Genomic DNA, 19,604 nt, shown 5'->3' with positions numbered 1-19,604 from the left:
GTCCCTGGTTATTTCTGTTCTTGTCTCTCTTGTGTTTTATGTTGATCCTTTGTACAGAGCTTGACTGTTGGTTTCCGGCAGGCAACCTCTGCCCTTTCCGTTGTCGCGTTTTCTGTTTAACAGACACCCACAGCCGTTGTTCCCAGCCATGAGCAGACAGAGTGGGCCTCTGTAATAGTAATCCGTGCAGAAGGCTGGAGTTTCCAAAGGTCCGTGGAACACTCTTTTTCCATATCTGCATACACCCCAAGAGGGAATCCAGTTTGTTTGTATCTTTGTATTTCCTGCCCCTTTCTGTTCACAACTACAGTTGCCTTCTTTTCTTTCTTGTTGAGTTTCCTGCTGTGTGTGTACTTATCTGTCACCTTACATCAGCACAGCCACCCAAACCTTACCTGGGAGCCCTGTGCCACTCTTGACAGAGTGCCATCCTTGACACAAACTCATCCCCACCCGACATATCTACAACCCCAAACATATCAGTTTGAGTTTCGCTGTTTATTGTCTGGCAAGGTGTTTTAGAACCCCCAATTGATATCATCATCCTTGCACTACTAGGTTCTACATTAACACAACATCAGAGACCCAACTGTCACGTGCAGAAGAGGACCAAGAAGAATACGATTATAGGCACCAGTATTTTTACTGCTGCCCCCAGCCATGACGGGACCCAATCAAAGGCAAGCGATAGCCAATCTGTGTTCTGAACTCCACCTTCTTCATTTGAACATCTAGATTGTACACCGCCTCGATGATGTGGGATAGTGACCCATTCTCAGCATGCACCACTGCCAGCCCTCCAGACGACATAAGAGCAAGGTAACCCTATCTGGGCTACATGTGGCTCCTCCACAATCTTTTTTCATTTCATCCAGAAAATATTTGCCCGCATAGCAGAAAAATCCACCTTATTTGCACTGTTGCCTTGTGCATCGCTCTAGCTCCTGCACGAGCATTAATCCAAGTGAAAGGAGATTATACTACCGAGAATCATTGTGGCACGTAATTTCGTCACCATTTGAAAATGGCCGCCGGACTTTGGAATAGTAACTCGCCTTCCCAGCTTCCTGCTTTCATTTGCCCTGGCCATTCAATTAGGGCCTACCGAAAACAAATGCAACCAATAGGATGCCGGCAGATGAACGCCTGCCTCACACAGAAGGTCCACACTCAAGGCCCCTGGCTGTCTGAGGCTGTCCGGGGCAGAAGCGGCCCGCGGCCTCTACATCCTCGATCTCCAGTCCTTACAACATTTCATAACTCCTATCTTCTAAAGGTACGCTTGCTGCATGATACTCATTGTATCCATCACGTCACCTTCCCTTAAGTACTGCGCTTACCAACGACTGCTTACGTGCATCCAGGTACCCATTGCATACCCTCTGTCTATTGACTTAAGTCTTCATCAACTGCCTAACTACCGCAGGCACTACGCGTGTGTTCCACATCATGTACTACATATGTTGCCCTTAATGTTGCCTTTTCATATCTGTTACCCAATAAACGTGTACACTTTATATTGAATACCACACACAAAGCATATGGCAAACCATATCTGTGCCTATTCAATGTGTAAATTGTACCTATGCTCACCGTTTGCTAAAACTGAAAGTGCTTGCTAATACTGATTGTTGCACCTACTATCTAGCGTTCATCCAACCGAGCACCTCTCATAGATACTACCTGGTGGGTGGGACGGCACCCGCCCGCAGATTCATACTGTGCCCGTCTGGAAACACTGGCTTATTTATCATAGACATATTCATGCTAGCATTATTTTCCTTTATATCTACCTGTCCACCCCCCTGCCCCCTTTATATGGCCACCCCATATAACAGACATACCTTCATAGACTCCAACAATACATGGTTCACCTCAGAATTACAAACACTGTGTGCGACCAAAAGGACCACCGAATGTAACTGGCAAAAATCACCAACACCCTCAAACAAAGTTACCTTCCAGTCTCTAGCCAGGATCTATAAGGAAGCAATCACCAAAGAAAAAAGTAACCTCTATAATACTAGAATCCAGAATGCCCAATCACGACTGAGGGAACTATTTGCTATCCTCCGTGAGCTCGAATCACCTGCCCGAGCCCCGGATCACTCCATCAAAGTCAAACTATGGTGCGCGAATGTTCAAAAAGCCTTAGCAGATAAAATTACCCTACTGCAAAACAAAATTGAAATAAAAAATCTAAACTGAACATCGACCCAGACCACAAACACCTACCCTGGACGCAAGAACTATCCCCCTCTAACAAATTCTCGTTCAGGCCAGTGTCCACAGAGGAAACCTTTAAAATCATCAAAGAATCAAACCCATCCAGATGTAAAGGTGACATCTGTCCCGCCACACTGATAAAAGATTGCGCACAGGTATTAGCCCCACTTATCACCACCATCATCAATAGTTCATTTTCCTTCTGCTCCATATCTAACGATTTAAAAGAAGCATGGTGCTACCACTGCTAAAAAAAAAACACCCTAGACCCCAACATCCCTACCAACTTTCACCCTATCACCATAGTACCATTCCTATTAAAAATCCTCAACCGTGCAGCCTACCTGCAGATACAACAATTCCTGGAAGCTAACAAACTACTTGGTCTAAGACAGTCAGGGTTCAGACCAGGCATGGCACTGAGTCCTCCGTACTTGATCTAAAAATATAGATGGACTAGTCCAAAGACAGAGGAGACCTTTGTATTCTTCTCCTACTAGACATCTCTGCTGCTTTTGATTTGGTCAACCATAAAATCTTATGCCACCATCTTGAAACTGCAGTCAATTTCTCCCCTGAAGCCATCAAATAGATCTAATCCTTTCTGTCCAACCGTACAATGAGAGTATTCTCACTTACACCAGCAGCCAACCCTAGCCCGATCACATGTGGTGTTTCACAAGGGCAATGTGTATCACCCACTTTGTATAATGCCTTCACAAAGCTCCTAGAAAACAAAAATGGGGGGGGGGGGGAGTGTCCCAAAGGCAGGAGTGGAAAGGGACTGCAACTAGACAAAAACAATGGGGTCCCCACTGCTGTAAGGTTGATGAGATAGTAATAGTAACCTAATAATTAGACTGAATTTAAGTCAATACCTGGAGTTGCCGTTTATTTATTGTTTATTCTTCTGTCTGTTACTTCATTGTGATGAGCAAAGTGACTGTTCAAATTTACTGTTCTCTAATAATTGCTTTTTGTTTGATTGTTTTTATCGCAGACTTGTTTAATTATTTACAAGACTGTTCTTATTCATATATTATTATGTTGTTTGAAATACAAGCAATACATTTCTCCTTCTTTTTCACCATGAGATTATCTTGATTGCTTTCAGAGTTTGTTACAGCCACCAATTTGTTAATTTAGTGATATCAGGTTGATACACTTACCCATTAAATTGAATTATCTTCAAAATTACTATCTAATCAACCTTCCAGCAGTGTGGACCCCATTGTTTCTGTTCACAAAGCTCCTATTCGACAAACTAGACAACATGGACATCACTTACACTAATTACGCAGACGTTACACAAATAATAATACCCATATCAGGGTGCCATGACAATGACACCTACAACATTAATAAAATATACCTTGCCATCCAGGCCTGGATGTCTCAAAATGAATTATGCCTCTACGATGGCAAAACTGAGCTAATCCTAATAGGAAACAAATCTAAGTTACAAACCCTACCAAAACAATATGAATCCTTCAACATCGATGGAAACAAGATCAAAGTAGCCAAAGAAATAAAAACACTGGGGGTCTACATATACTCATCTCTCTCACTCACCATAATCTCATCTGCAGCCTACACATCCAAACTTATCTCATCTGGCAGACCCTTCCTCTCAAACGATAATAGCATCACTCTAGCAAGATAGATTATTGCAACTCACTATTCGCAGGGACCAGTCTGAGAAACATCAAAACACTTCCAAGTAGTACAAAATAACGTTATCAGAGCAGCATTGAACATATCCAAGAACAAGCACATCTCCTCCACCACATCTCCTCCACCAGGCGACTCATACATTGGCTCCCGGTCCACGGCAGGATTAAATTCAAAATTCTAACTCTTACCCATAAATGCCTTTCCAACAAGGTACTAGCTTATCTCAGTAATCAAATTACCAAAACACAATCCAACAGACCCACCAGATCCTCCTACTCTATCTAACCTCATCACCACCCCCAGATTCAAGAGAGTAAAAGCAGGTGGATATAGCTTCCCAGTAGTCGCAGCTAATCTATGGAATGCCTTACCACCACACCTAAGAAATTACCCATCCTTGTGGTCATTCCAAAAAAGCTTGAAAAGCAGGCTATTCAGCTTGGACCCACAACAATAACACACTAGCTGCAAAAGAACTAGACCCTAGTATGCACTCCTCAAGTGCGTCTAAATCCGGCTAAACTGCACATCTAATTGTACCTTGGTGAACTTGTCTGAAACCTGTAATGCACCATGTAACAACCACTGTAACCATCATCCTAAGTACTCTATTGCAACTATGTATCATCTTCTGCAATATATTGTAACCGCTGTAACCGTCACTTTAAGTATTCCATTGTTAACCTTGTAACCGTCATCTTAGGTACTGATGCGCCTTGATTGCTCTGGGCTAAGTGTGCTTCACAAATGTCAAAATAAATAAACAAATAGATATTATAATCTCATATGCAGAGGATCTCTGAGTCGTCAAGGTCGATTTAGACCTTTCCAAAATGGTGAATAGTGAATATTCCACAAACAAGGTAACAGAGCACCCCACGACAATCCTGGAACTTTTCCCTATTGCAAATGCAGCCGCTGTGAGTGCTTGTTCACACGCTAACTGTCCCTGCATGACTGAGTTGAGCGTTCCACTATAATAAGCCAATGACTTGTGGCCCATTGTGCTTTTTTGAGTCAATACAGCAGTCATGAGCCGCTCATCAGAGTGGGAAAATAAATAAAACTCCTGTGTATAATCCAGAGTTGCTAAAACAGGGGACGTGCAAATAGCTTCTTTCAAGTCCTCAAATTGTCTATTCATTTCTTCAGTGCATTCCAATTTAGTGTTTTTTTTTCTTCTGCCCTTCTCTGAGACTTCTTAACATCGGCATTTTTGTAGGCTGCGTAGTCTAGGATCCATGCTCTACAATAATTACATAAGCCCAAAAACTGATGCATTTCCTTGACAGTACTGGGCCTAAGGGTGGGACGTACTACCGCCGCCGTATCTGGTAGTATTTTCTTCATGTTTGCAGAAATAAGTTGCCCCAAGTTGTGTACCTCCTGTTGGCAGTATTGTAGCTTCTTTTTATCTGCCTTGTACCCTTTTTGAGCCGGCAATTGCAATAATGAAATAGAATCCCTCCTGCACTACTGTTCATTTTCACTACATACCGGCAGATCATTCACATAGTGGATGATCGGTCTAGGCACCTGAATATTTCCCAAGTCGGCATGCAGCACTCTATGCAAATTACTTGGACTTTCACAATACCCTTGAGGCAATCTTGTGTGCTCGAAGCGCTGTTGACCATGCGTAAATGCAGTGAGATACCATGAATCAGGGAGGAGTGGTATTGAGAAGAACGCATTTTTCAGATCCACCACTGTGAAGTACATCACTGTCTTGGGAATGCTACATAGGATTGTCGCCGGATTTGGATCTACCGGAAACTCCTTCTGCACCACATCCTCAAGAGGATGTAGATCCTGGATCATCCTCCAAATACCCCCCTGTTGCTTTCTTGACTGGGTACATGGCGTATTATATGGGGATGTGGATTTCACAATGATCCCTTGCTCTAATAGAGCCTGAATAGTGCCTTTTATCCCTTTCTCTGCTTCCCTTGACAACGGGTACTGCCGCACCCTCGGGAGTACTGCTCCAGACTTCAACATAATCTGTACTGAGGTCACATCTCTCAGTAACCCAACATCATGTGGATTAACGGTTCATAATTGTGCTGGCATATATCTCATGTCCTCTTAAAAAAATAAAGACAGGGTCACCACTGCCATCAGGGGGCACTGTACCATCCTATATTACACCATGATATCACAGGGGATGCAGATTTCAAAAATGATCTCCCAATTTTGCTCACTGTACTCAAATACATCCTAATCAGTCATTTCCTTCATTTGTACTGTCGGTTCTACAAATATTACCGTGCGCCATTCGCACCCGTCCTGATCTGTTCCAATCAGGACTACTCTTTTGTCTGACACTATTAGTCCATGCAAATTTAATGACAACATTGTCCCTGTCACCACCTCGGGTGGCACCATGGGTCGGAAATAAAATTTGTGGGCACTCGCCAACATTTTGTCGAATTTTGAAGCACTGCTTTTGCTAGTACCTTGATGCCATAGACAAATATGTCCGGGACCACAGGAACTCCACTGAATACTGACTCCCTTGCCATTGCATTGATTATTACCATTGCTCGAACTACACACATGCCTGGAGTGGAACACACTACCGCTTGATCTATGAATGATGTAGTTACATTTAGTTTACTGAGCAGATCCTTACCCAACAAGTTTACAGGGGAACTCACTGAATATAACAAAGGGGCTCGTACTACCTTCCCTCCCACTTTTATATCTAGCTCCTCAGTGTATGGAACCGTAGAAATAGCCCCAGAGAATCGCTGCATGTCAATAGTTTTACCTGATAATGGAAAGTTCCCCCCCATAATGCATGATTTAGTTGCAACTGAATCTACCATAAATATAAAGTGCTTGTTTCCTATTTCCACCTCCACCAAGGGCTCTGCTTCAGGGTGTGTGGTTGTTAATATGATTGGACACGCGAGTGCTCTCTGTGGGCTGTCCTAATCAGAATATGTATTTGTCCCAGAGAATGAAAAAGGGCCGTCGCCCGCCATTGTAACTCCTTGGAACAGGGCGCATGTTCCCCCTGCCATCCTGTTAAACTGGGCTCCCTCACCCTGCTGCAGTTGTTGTCCACATTGCCCTTACCTGTCAGCCCCATAAGGGAACTGATTTTGACCCCCTCACCCAAATTGCGGGTGTCCCATTCCTTGAGGCCCTTGGAATCCCTGCCCTGGAGGTGATGGCCCAAAATTAAATCCCATCCCAGGCCTGTTCCTGCATTCCCTTGGGAAATGCTCCCATCTCCAGCAATACCAGCACTGTTATGTTCCCAATCCTCCTCCCCGGGGCCCTATCTCCCCAAATCCTCCTGCTCTTGCTCCTCGAAATCCCCTCTTCCCCTTGGTGCTCCTTCATACTGCCACTGTGGGATGGGGTACTGTCTCCCCCACCCCTTTGCCCCTGTCCTCCTTCAGCCCATAGTGCTGCAATTGTGGCATTAACAATCTGTTGAGTATCTCCTGTCCTTTCCTCCTGAGCCGGTGCCATCACCGGTACTAGGACAACAACATTATTTAGTTTCTTTTCCACTAATTTAGCCTCGTACGTTTGCCGGTTCTGGACGGTCTCCCTGTCCCGCTCCTTGATTCTCTTAAAATGGTGGGTTATTATACTTTGTATCTCTGCCCACACTTTGGCTTCAACTCCCACAATTTGATCTAGTGCCTTCTGGACCTCTTTTGGTAATACCCTTGTTATGATAAAATAGAAAAATGGTACTGAGTGGTCCCATTGCCATCCTGTCTCAACTTTCCACATTTCTTGTAACTTAAGAATACACCTAACTGGGTCCTCATCGTCGCTCATTGTGCACTGCATTACAGAATGTAAATCAGGAGTATCTGGGTACATCTTTCGTAGGGCATCCGATACCCTAACCCTTATTTCATTAAAAGCTGCTCCATCATGTTCGTTATTTGCAAGAATTATCCCAGGGTACCCATCCCTTACCCATATGTCCCCAGCCTGGTCATCCATTTACTGGCTCCGGATGTAAGCTGGGGGAGATCTTTAATCAAATCATTTGTGTCCATTTGAGGCCATGTCACATACTGCGTTATCCCTACTCTTTTATGTATAAAAGGCATCTGCATGTCTATTTTATGTTCAACCCCTTTTTTGTCATGACCCATAGAACTTGCACTTTCTGGACTTCCTGGTCCTTATCGCGACGGGGCTTGTATTCCTTGTTACTCCCAACACGGGTGTGCCAAGTGACTTGCCTCGCACCAGCCTTTACGTCAGACACGGCACGTTCTATAAATCGGCCATGCCCCCGCGGCCCCGTGCGTCTCAACGCTATCATTAGGTAGTGACTAGATGTGTGTGTGCTGTTCAGCGAATCCACTATTCCTAGTTTCCTGGTCCCTTCTTCCTTCTTCCACCTTTCCCCTCTAAATCTGCTCCCGGAATCCTCAACCCTAGCGACCGCTACTTTCTTCCTGGACATCCTGGAACTCTGAACGCGCGCTGGAGTCAGACGAGACTCGAGCTAGCCTATACAAGACCCGATCCGTCCACAAGAGGAATCCTCCCGCGGAACAGAGCAAGAAGCGATCCCAGACGGGGGAAATTTACGACATTTTCATTATTTTTCTGATCTTGTACTACCATCATTAAATCTGGTCAATTTCTTGGTCAATCCCTGTTCACTGCCTCTTGTGGAGGGGATGGGTTTCTCGCAACCTCCTCTCCTTGATCTCTTTCTTGGCCTGCCCCTTCATTATTTCTACCACCTTGATCTTCCCATTCATTTTTGCTTGCTGGTTCGACTTCTGGTCGAACCAGCCCCTTCTTCTTGAATTCATACCCTCTCCCCATCATCTTTTTCAACACAAACATTTCTTATTGTCCCAGGGGGAAATCTAACCAAAAAATCTTGTGACTTGCAATCCCCTATTTTCTGACCCGGTACCCTTATTTCTGGTGGTACTTCTTCAGGTTCTTGGAACCGGACCAACCTTTCCCGCAATGCTCTTAACTCGTTGTTTATATTTGCTTGTGAACCCCCTGGGTACACTGATGCTACGGGCATGTCAGCCCTTGGATGGGTTATGTGGAGGTGGGGGTACAAAAGCTCCTGAGTTGAGTACCCCTGCCCCTAGTTGCTCATCCTGAGAATCCTGTTGTCAACAATTTATCTACCACTGGAGGCTTATAGACTGGATTTGTATAACCTACTACAGGTTTAGGCATTATAGGGCATATCCCCTTACATTTGATCTCTTTTTCATCTTCCTGATCTTCCATATCCTCAAATAATCACCAGAGATCTAAAATCTCTTTTTATTTGTAACTTTTTTCCCTTATATTTTGCTGCTAAAAAGAGGGACATTTTTTCTAGCATGTTTCTATTATGGGAGCCGGAGCAGGACATCCCCCCTTCCTTTGTTTCCAACACCCATTGTTTATGATATTTTTCTATCCTGTGACAGTACAGTGGCAGGGCCCTATGCATGTGTTTCTTCCCGCATAATGTTGCGCGTGTCCCTGACGCTTCACTTAGACCATATTGCTATGCTGCGCACACTGCTGCTTGTTACACAAAAATACAGATCAACCCACTTTTTCGCCCACTTTTTCACACACACACACACACACACACACACACACACACACACACACACACACACACACACACACACACACACACACACACACACACACACACACACTGTGACCCATCCAACTTCATTCCTTTTTTTACCACAAAAGACGGCAAGAGAAAATATACCAAAATAAATGACTAAAATCCAGGCCCATTCCTTATAACGAGCCACTGCTTATTTTTTCCTTATATCCTCATAGTACCACCTTCTCAGCTTTTTTTTTACATGCTGAGGATCCCATTGCTTTTATCATGATAAAAGAATTCCGCGTGGCACTACCATATCAACCTATTATGGCAGAGGATCCCTTACCTCTGAGTCTTTATACGCGGAGGCTCCCTTTATTCTCACTCTTTATACGCTCAGGCCCCCTTTCTTCTCAATCTTTATATGCTGAGGATCCCTTCCTCCATTATAAAAAGTAGAAAAACAGAAATACGAAACAATTTCAATACATAACCCACCTCCTATCCAATCTATACCTTAACACATCACCTGAAATCCTAACCAATCTATACCATAACACATCACCAAAGGTCCTCTCCAATCTATGTCATTGAACTCGTACTTCATCCATTCACTTCACATACTGTCACACATACATGTCCCCGTCTTGTTATCTCTTACAAGAGTCTACTCACATGTGCGTGTTCACCAGCGTTTTCTCTGTTACGAGGTCACAATACTGACCTGTCTTTCTCTCAGAAGCCACCCCCCTGATTCAGTGAGCAGAGAGGATTTCTTTTAAAATGGCTCCTTCTAAAACCTCTCAAGAAGCACGTGTTTTTTGATTTGAGGGACCGGTCACTGTAGATGGGCGTGGCTCTTTTCTGGTGACGTAGCCTGCGCCTTCGCAAAGTACGGGGGAAAACCGGGATCACGTCGCGGTCACCACTTGTAAGGATGTCCCTAATTATGCTCACATCAGAATAAATACACCCCTCTAGGGAAATAAGGCAAAAAGCTGATCTTGTAAGGAAAACAAGTTTAATCTTACGAAAGGAGGATGGTAGCAAAGGACTGTTGCCTGAAAGTTCTTCTCCTGTCCCTCTACCGTTCATTCCTGCCAAAGTGGTGCCAGGTAGGGGTTTATGTAGGCATGGCTTGCTGTGGTGGCATCACTGGATATGGATCATGGCTTCATCTCAATCCATCCTTTTTCCATAATAGGGATGCTCCAAAGCCTTCTTTCTTCACTGTCAGCGGTTTTGCCAGAGGATACTGTTCTACATGTTGCTAGTTTATTCAAAAACACCCTGCAGCTCTGCAGACTTTTACAAACCTTGAGGCTTAGCCCAAGGGAGAAACTAAACATTTTTATAAAAATGTTCATTCATTTTATCCCTATTTCACTCCTCCTAACGTAATCTGGGCCATGTAGTCTCCTTCACACTTTATTTTTATAATTTGTCCCATTCTGCATTTTGTCGCACAGAACATGTAATTCCTATTTTTAACCTGTATGGACCCTTGACGGACAGTAGACAGCTGGTGAGTCAGTTTGTGCGCTGCCAGTGCTTGGCCATAGTGACGAACACTGCATGAGCGCTTGTGGTCAATTTTTAGAATCCCACAGGCCACATAATAAGATTTTACAATGCCTGGGATCCGACATTAAAAATCTATCCAGCTAATAGTTAATTGCGGCTTATATTTAAACAATAACTGCCTTCTTCAGTGCATGCCCATGTCTGTGATTATATTTGCATGAGAGTACCTTCCCAGTGCCCCTCCTCCTCCCTAGTCCATTATAGAGCCTAAAAGAGGTCTTGCCTAACTCTGCTTGGGGTTTGGGAGGACCCTGGTTCCTTCCCAACACCTCGCCCTGGATGCTACATCAGAATAGCCCCCAAATCTGCTTTATCTTGGAAGTTCAGACTAGATCTACTCGCAGGAGTTATTGATCCGGATTTCAGGGGAGATGTGAAAGTACTTTTACACAATCATGGGGAGACATCATTTGACATACATCCTGGGGATAAAATAGCACAAGGGATTCTTGAAAGGGCTTTACTTCCTCAGTTAAAAGAAGAAACAGAACAGGAGATGACGGAGAGAGGAGATCTAGGGTTTGGGGAGGCTGATGAGACCTAACATCAATAATAGTCGAGATTACTCCATTCTAGAGTTAGGGCCAGTTGGGAATTCTACCAAGCAAAACACCAAATAAAGGTTTCAAAACATGTATCCATTGTGTCTGTGTCTACTATTGATACCATGCCTTCCTTACACAACTTACGAATGTAGCATTGCCACCACATGGTCTGCTTTAACTACCCTCATAGCCCTTCTTCTGACTTCATAAATTGTCATCCTCATTCACCTAAGTTTCCTGTAAAATAATCACAAACATTTCTGAGTATAAATAACAGAATTCCCACTCATCTAAGCTATTCTTCCAATTAGCAATATTCCAAACAATGATCTTCATACTTGGATTCAGAATATTCAGAGACTTAACTATTGGTGCTCAATCCCTAATGCTCACCTTGCAAACCCACACTTGGTACATGAATTTATGCTCTAGGGATTCTTCCCTTTGCTTTGGACTGTCACACGTTTTTCATAGATTCACATCCAATCATATAACATTCCCCAGGGATCCTGGGACAGTGTCTGACTATGTAATGCATGGTCCTTCCCTTGTTTCTCACAGTTACTAAACTGCGATTCAGAATGATTAACTTTGTTGCTGGACTGGCGCAAGCGTACTCACCTCTGCCTCAGAATGACGCACTTTATCCTTAGACATGTTCTCAGCTTCCAGCAGTTGCGTCAGCATCTCATACACATATAGCTGCTTGTTCCATTTCTCAATGGGCTCCACCTGAAGAAACGCAAGAAACAGCTGAAGTGTGCAATAGGTGATGTGTGAACTGTGTGTAGGAGAAAGCTAAAGGCAAGGTGTTTGCCTACTGATGGCAAGCTTCAAAGGAGCAATGTTTGAGTGTTGGCCAAAAATGTGATTGGCAGGAACAGTGTGTGCCACATTAAATGAAGTGTGACTGGTAGAAAAGAAATGAATGTAGAAGGTGTCCAGCACATGGAATTTCAATAACAGTTCTGATGCTTACTTTTGCTGTATTGCCAGGCAGTGAAAAATGGATAAGGAGCCAATGGTGCAAAATATGGATTGAGTAGCATTTAGAACTACATCACGTTGGAATTGGAGATCAAATGATCATATGAAATGGAAAGGTACGTCTCAGATGGAAGTAATCAATGCACCAGCTTAGTACACAGTTGTAACTCCACAAACTAAACTAGAAATACATATATAATATGTTGCAAATAACAAAAACTGAATTTAACTATATGAGAAATAATGAGATTAAAAAATACAAAGCAATATTTCAGGTTTTAAACAATAACTTCATATTCAATCTTTCTCTCAGAAGTTCATCATAACTTGAAATTGGTAGAGATGTCTGGCAGTCGACGGTCCTATATAGGGGGTGGTGATAGTATGGCTGGGAAAGGTTGCGGCTTGTCATAGGTACATAACTGTATTGCTGCAATTTCCACGCTATTATGATTGTGCAGTGATGTGGCATTGAGTTTATGTTTATATGTGCGTTTGTGGGTGTGCAAATGTCCCACCCACCATGCAGTTAGTAAATAAACATGGACAGCCCCATTCCCGTACATAGATTACAATGGGCTCTCTCCCACTAAATATGATTACACCTGCCAGGGTGACACAAAAGGTTGATACATAGGTATTCACAAGCTGGGAGGTTGTTTTGCTCCAAAACGTATAGGAACAAGGGTTCAGGTGTGGAGACTTTTAATCTTTTCTTTAGGAGGTTTGGATAGAATGAGTATGTGGCAGAAGTGAGAGGAATATTTTTCTTACCCAATCTCAACATTCAGTCAGATGAATTATCCCCATTCCAAGATGGATGGGGATGAGATTGCCGATTGTCTCAGAACTCTTCCAGTCTGAAATCGACAACCCGAGGGAAAGCTCTAAACTGCCTTTCATCCAGGACTTAGAAATCACCAGTTGTTAGCTTTCAGGTCTCTCCGCACATTATGCCTACCTGAGGGCCTTCACAAGTAGGGGGACTGAAAGAAGCCAGAAAACAGGACGGTGCCAGCAGGACAATCACTACACGGTGGCGAGTGAAGTTGCCCGGTGCTCCCCAGTGCCAGCAGGCAAAGACAGCCACTGGCGGTTTGCACCTTAGACCACCACAGATGTTTTAACAAAACTAACCTTACCTGGGGGGTTTGACCCAGAACTGATTTCCTCTAACACCAACAGGGCCATTGGGCCACATTACGAGTCTAGCGGTAACCCGCTGGTGCGATCAGCGGGATGCTGCCAGATTCTGAACACTTTTCCGGCACCAACATTGCAAGTCCCGGCGGCCCGGGATGTCAGGCGCTGGAAAATGTTGTTCCCCATTCCTGTGGAGTCCCATAGGAATCCATGGGAGTGGGGAGACGGAAGCACTGGCACCGTTGCTAATGGTGCTGTTGCTTCCCTGAAAGGTCAGACCTGTCGGGCACAATGTCACCCGCCGGCAGAGTTGTAGTGTGGCGGTCCGGAAAGGGTGTCGGTACGGTCCAACCAGCACCCTTATTTCTAGACCGCCACACTTGTAATGAGGCCCATTGAGTGAACAAGCCGCCATCCTTGTTCCGTAACAAGCAAATGCAGAGAAAGGGGGCAGGAGCTTATGCCAATATGCAACCGTTTTTCTGCTATTGTCACACCACAGATGGGGAAGATAGGGCCAGATTGTCCAAAGAAAGGAGACCGATGGAGAAAGGTGGGGGAGCAGAACATAGGATCAGGAGGAAGTGGGTTGTTCAAGAGTGGTCAGAGGAGGTGAATGTGGCAGACTAAGAGATCAACAGGAGGAAGGATGGAGCAGCGGATTGTGGGGGCGATTTCTGGAAAAGGTGAGGATTTGGTTAGTGAGCGCAAATGGTAGTGCAGTGTGGGTGTGTGTGTGTTAGTGTGGCACGTGTTGTAAGTGTAAGGAGTGACGGTGAAGTTGATGTATTGGGTGAAAGGAGTCCGAGTGTCAGGTTTCCTTCCCCTATTCAGGCTATTTTCCCTTATTCAAGTTTCCTTCTCATTATTTCTCTTTATTTATCCTTTTCAGATTAGCCTTGTGTGGGTGGGAAGTTTTCTATTGTAGTTGGTTTGGCCTTAACTTGCTGATTCAGAATCCTGGTTCTGACCCAAGGCAAAATGGAGTCTCACAGTGACAGCTCTGATTGGTTAGAAGACACTGCAGAACAACAATGAACATTCTAAACTGTCACTCTGTGCCTTTCATCATCTAAACCCCAGCTGAGAGGACGTGTTTAGTGGCTGCTCCTGCTTTAGACTTGGGCCTGGTGGATTTTATCCTTCAGGCGTTTGCAGTTGAGCGGCTACTTTCTTGGGGGTTTCTGGAGAAGCTATCAGTTGTCAGGAATTCGTTTTTGAAGACAGGAAACTCTGAAGATCCTTATGAATTCGCTCAGGAGATAAGTGACTTTATTTGTACTGCAACTCTGTTCATCCTAATGACATTTTCTTTGAACTTGTACTATTGAACTCCCTGAGTGCGCTTGAACGCTATTTGTAAATACGCGTACTACTTGTAATCTGAGAATATCGTTGAACTTTAGCGCGCGCATCTGTTCGTCGCCTGTGAATTCAAGAGCGCGTGTGTTTTCCAGCGCGGGTGCTCCTTAGCGCGCGCATCTGTTCGTCGCGTGTGAATTCAAGAGCCCGTGTGTTTTCCAGCGCGGGTGCTCCTTAGCGCGAGAATCTGTTCGTCGCGTGTGAACTCAAGAGCCTGTGTGTTTTCTAGCGCGGGTGCTCCTAGCAGGAGATTCATTCGTCGCGCGAGAACTTTAAAGCGTGTGAGTTTATAGCGCGTGTGCTTCCTGACGCGATAATCTAATTGCCGCGTGAGAACTTTATTGCGCGTGTGGTTTCTTGCGCGTGTCCTTTTAATCGCGTGTATTCGTTCGCGAGTGAACTCTTTGCGCGTGAATTCTATGTGACGTGGTTAGGCAAGCGCGTGTGTTTTCTGCACGTGGATTTTGCTTTCTGTGCGCGTGTTCTTCAACCCAGGAAGTTTTCAACGTGGAGTTCATCTGTATGGAAATAACCCGCGTGTGAGTTTAACACGTGTTTTTCTTCAAGGATTCACAAACTCAATTGAATTGTAAATAGTTTGAAAAGTTTGAAAGAAAGAGAAAGAATATATAAAGACAATCTAACTGGACAACTAGTGCATTTTGAAAAAGAGACAAAGAACAAAGCTTTCCAGATTTGCCCAAAGTAAGAAGTTGCTGTGAATTTCAAGAGTCTCAAGTAAGAGAGATTTTCAGCTTCTTTACAAGCTTCTCTAAGAAATTTCAAGAGAAGAGCCAGGTATGATTCTTAATTATTAGTTAAGGATTTAAAGTCTTTCCCATTCCTAAGGTTAAGTAAGTAAATAAAGGAATTGTATCTGCTTTTCTTATATCCTCTGCAGGTTCAGCTCTGGTTAGCCTTGACGCAGTCTACCTGGTGTTTTTTTGTTATCCACTTCCCCCTTTCCCTTTGGGGTGTACTTTACAGAGCTGAATTGAAATCTAGTTCTGGGAATTACATTTCAGGGGGATTGTCGGGGGTTCAGCAGCTTCCGCGGACACAGGACCTCTCAGTCTGACAGAATGAAAGGCCAATAATTTAGTCCGCCCGAGCTGTCATGAACCCCGACGAATCCATGGAGATGTTAGGATCTTTGATCAGGGAGTTACGGGAGGAGTTGAAAATATCTCGGGATGAAAATGCCTTACTTAGTCAAAAGGTGGATGACTTGATTGTTAAAGTAACACAAACTCAAAAGAGGGGAGAAAGGAGAGAGGATGAGGTTTCAGGGGGCGCTGGTTCTCCACCTGAGTTAGAAAGGGAAGATGAAGATCATTTACCACAAAAACAACGGGCGCCTCCAGAGGCAGAAGGGGTAAGGAGTTTAATTATGCCAGTTCCTTTGGCGCCTCCAGAACGTTATCATGGGGATCCCAAGAGGTTTAGGGTGTTTTTGACACAATGTGAATTACATTTTATGAGTAGACCAGAATTATTTCCCTCGGATGCTTCTAAGATAACTTGTATGTTGTCCTATCTTTCTGGGGAGGCATCTGCTTGGGCTGGGTGTTGGTGAGTCAAAAGAGTACGGTTTTAGGAAATTACACCAGTTTTTTAGAGATATTCCGAAAGATGTTTGATAGAAGACAGTTATCTCTGGAAGTGGATGGTGAACTTTTAGAACTAAAACAAGGTAATAGAGACTTGATTGCTTATATAACACAATTTAAGTCCCTTGTGTTAGAAAGCAAGTGGCCCGAGGTTAAACAGGCCTCGTTGTTTTATCGGGGCCTTAGAGATGAGTTAAAGGATGCATTGTCTGGAGTAGTTGAACGCCCTTCTACTTGTGAAGGTCTGATTGATTTGGTTATTCAATTGGACTTTCGTTTGAGTGAAAGGAAGGCAGAGAGGCGTCATTGTCAGAGTGACGTAAAGTCTCTAGTTAGAGTGGATAGACCTAAGGTAGAGAGTAGATCCAAAGGGAATAATCCATCTCCCAGGGTCCGAGGCCCTTTAACAGTGGAAGAAAAGGCTAGGAGGAGAGATAACAATCTGTGTTTATATTGTGGAAGAGGTGGGCACTTTTTAGGAAACTGTCCTTACACTCCAAAGAAGACTTCTTCCTCAGCGGTCAAGGTACAACAGATCGCCAATACAGTGCAGACAGCGGTTCCCCACATAACTGTAAATGTATCCTTGTTTTTTGAGTTGGAGTGTAAGGGAAATGGTCTCGTAATGCTTGACTCTGGTGCCACTGGGAATTTCATGGATTGGGGTCTGGCAAAATCTTTGGGAATTCCAATTATTCAGAAGGAGGTTGTCGAGCAGGCTAGGGCTGTTGATGGTACGTATCTATCTTCTGGTCCTATTACTGATAGGACTGGTTCTTTAACTTTTGAGTTATCAGGAGGTCACAGAGAGATAATTTCGTTTGAGTTAATTGATGCTCCTTTGTTGAAGATTATTTTGGGTATGCCTTGGCTTACTCTCCATAATCCCCTGATTGATTGGAGTGCTAGGACAATTGACATGCAGTCAGATTTTTGTAAAGAGAATTGCTTTTCAGGAAGTCTCTTAGAGGAAGATGTCAAACAAAGTAATGCCGTGTCTAGTTTTCTGGCTGAGACTGGAATTGGATGTCATGATGTGGGAGCTGTAGTGGGTCAACTTCCTCAGTGTTACAAAGATTTTTGGGACGTATTTGATGAGAAAGTGGCAGGAGAATTACCACCCCATAGGCCCTTTGATTGTAAAATTGAGCTGGAGCCAGGAACAATTTTGCCTAGTAGTAGGGTATATGCTCTTACTGAGAAAGAGAATGATTATTTAAAAGAATATTTGTCGGAAAACTTGGCCAAAGGGTTTATTCGTCATTCTAAGTCACCAGCGGCCTCTCCTTTATTTTTTGTACCAAAACCGGAAGGAACGCTTCGAACTTGCATAGATTATCGAGCAGTTAACAAAGTCACTGTTAAGAACCGGTATCCTCTTCCTCTCGTCTCAGAAATGCTTAATCAAATACAAGGAGCAAATATTTTCTCTAAATTAGATTTTAGAGGAGCTTACCATCTTGTACGTGTGCAGGAAGGGGACGAATGGAAGACAGCGTTTAAGACCAGGTTTTGTCATGATCTCTGCTTCCAAAAGATCAGGACTTGCCCGACTCCCTTGGAAGCAGACCCATAACCCCGGTTCCGAGTGCCAGCCAGTCCCAATTGGGACCTTTTGGACCCTGCCCTGGCGCCAGTGGTACCAGGCTCATAAAGATGCCCAGTCCCAGCGCTGGAAGCGCCGGGCTCATAATGCTTGGGTGGACTTACCTGCAGCAGACCATGCTGCTTACTTACCTGCCAGTTGAGCCCCTGATCCTCTTCTGTTTGGGACTACTTTTCCTGTTGGGTGGGGCAGGAGCCACTCCCTAGGTTCAGAACACTGGAACTCTTCTGGAAAGCAGGAACTCTTTTCTCACCTGGGCGAGGCTGTGGAAGGAGACACCTAAGCACTACAGGAGGCTATTTAAACCACACCCGATGGATGAATCTTGCTTTGCGTTATTCTGCATTCTCTGCAGCAGAACGCTCATCGTGTCTTCTGATCCTGGGCCTAAGGGAACAAAGGCTTACCATCCTGGAATCCAGTCTTCAGCAGCACCTGTAAAGACAAAGAAAGAACAGGTTAGCACTACGGTCTTCAGTGGCAGCGCATCTCTTACCTGGTCCATCGGCTGTCACCAAGGCCTCGCGCTGCATTCCGGCATCTGAAAGACAAAGGCTTACCTACTCTTCGCATGCTCCGGAGGTCTTCGCACTGCATTCCGGCATCTGAAAGACAAAAGCTTACCAGCTCTTCGCACGCTCCGGAGGCCTTCGGCGCTGCATCCCGCATCTGAAAGACAAAAGAAGGTGCGTTTAAAGACATTGGGCAACTTTATTACTCACGTGCCATTACTCCTTCCCACGCCGAATCCAGTGGGTATTCCAGCACCCTTCAGCTTCTTTAAAGCTCCGAACTTGTACCTGCAAGATAAAAGGGACAGTTAGTGCGCATCGTGAAGCAGGCTACAAGCGCTTACTTACGTGCTTCCAGGCGCTTCTATTCCTCACGCGGGTTCGATCCTCAACTCTCATCAGCTCGCCATCTGCCATCGCCGGAACCCTGCAAAACAAGAGATATCATTACAAAAGACTTTTAAGACATTTGAAGTGCCCAGAACTTACCGTTCGTGCAGTTAACGACGGACAGCAGTCCTCTGAGGTCAAGAGGCCTGCACCCTTATCCAGTGTAGAAACTGGTTACGGCACCCTGCCCCGAGGCAGATGGAGAGCTTGGCGTTCACTTACCTAAGGTGAGGGCGTTAACCTTTGGGGTTCTACAGGAGAAGAGAAAGGGAAAGAGGAGAGAGGCACCCAATAACCCCAGTTCATTAATCCCATATTTTCTATCTGCAGACATCTTACTCTTCGAGTCAGACATACAGTGCACAGAGGTCCAGCCCAAAGAGCCAACCGTGT

General features: G+C 44.5%; 1 protein-coding gene across 1 annotated transcript in view; it reads right to left on the bottom strand.

The window, feature by feature from the left end:
* The window catches only part of DRC7 (dynein regulatory complex subunit 7), an 862,568-nt gene that overhangs the window by 139,464 nt on the left and 703,500 nt on the right, over positions 1-19,604 (bottom strand). Inside the window, exon 14 of the mRNA XM_069654252.1 lies at positions 12,223-12,333. Coding sequence (XP_069510353.1) covers positions 12,223-12,333 — 111 coding nt within the window. The remainder of the gene's footprint in view (positions 1-12,222; positions 12,334-19,604) is intronic.

The sequence above is a fragment of the Ambystoma mexicanum genome, chromosome 1p (genome assembly GCF_040938575.1).
Source record: "Ambystoma mexicanum isolate Mex_15411 chromosome 1p, UKY_AmexF1_1, whole genome shotgun sequence".
NCBI lineage: Eukaryota > Metazoa > Chordata > Amphibia > Caudata > Ambystomatidae > Ambystoma > Ambystoma mexicanum.
Note: the sequence above shows the minus strand (reverse complement) of the source record. Positions and strands in the feature narration are given on the sequence as shown.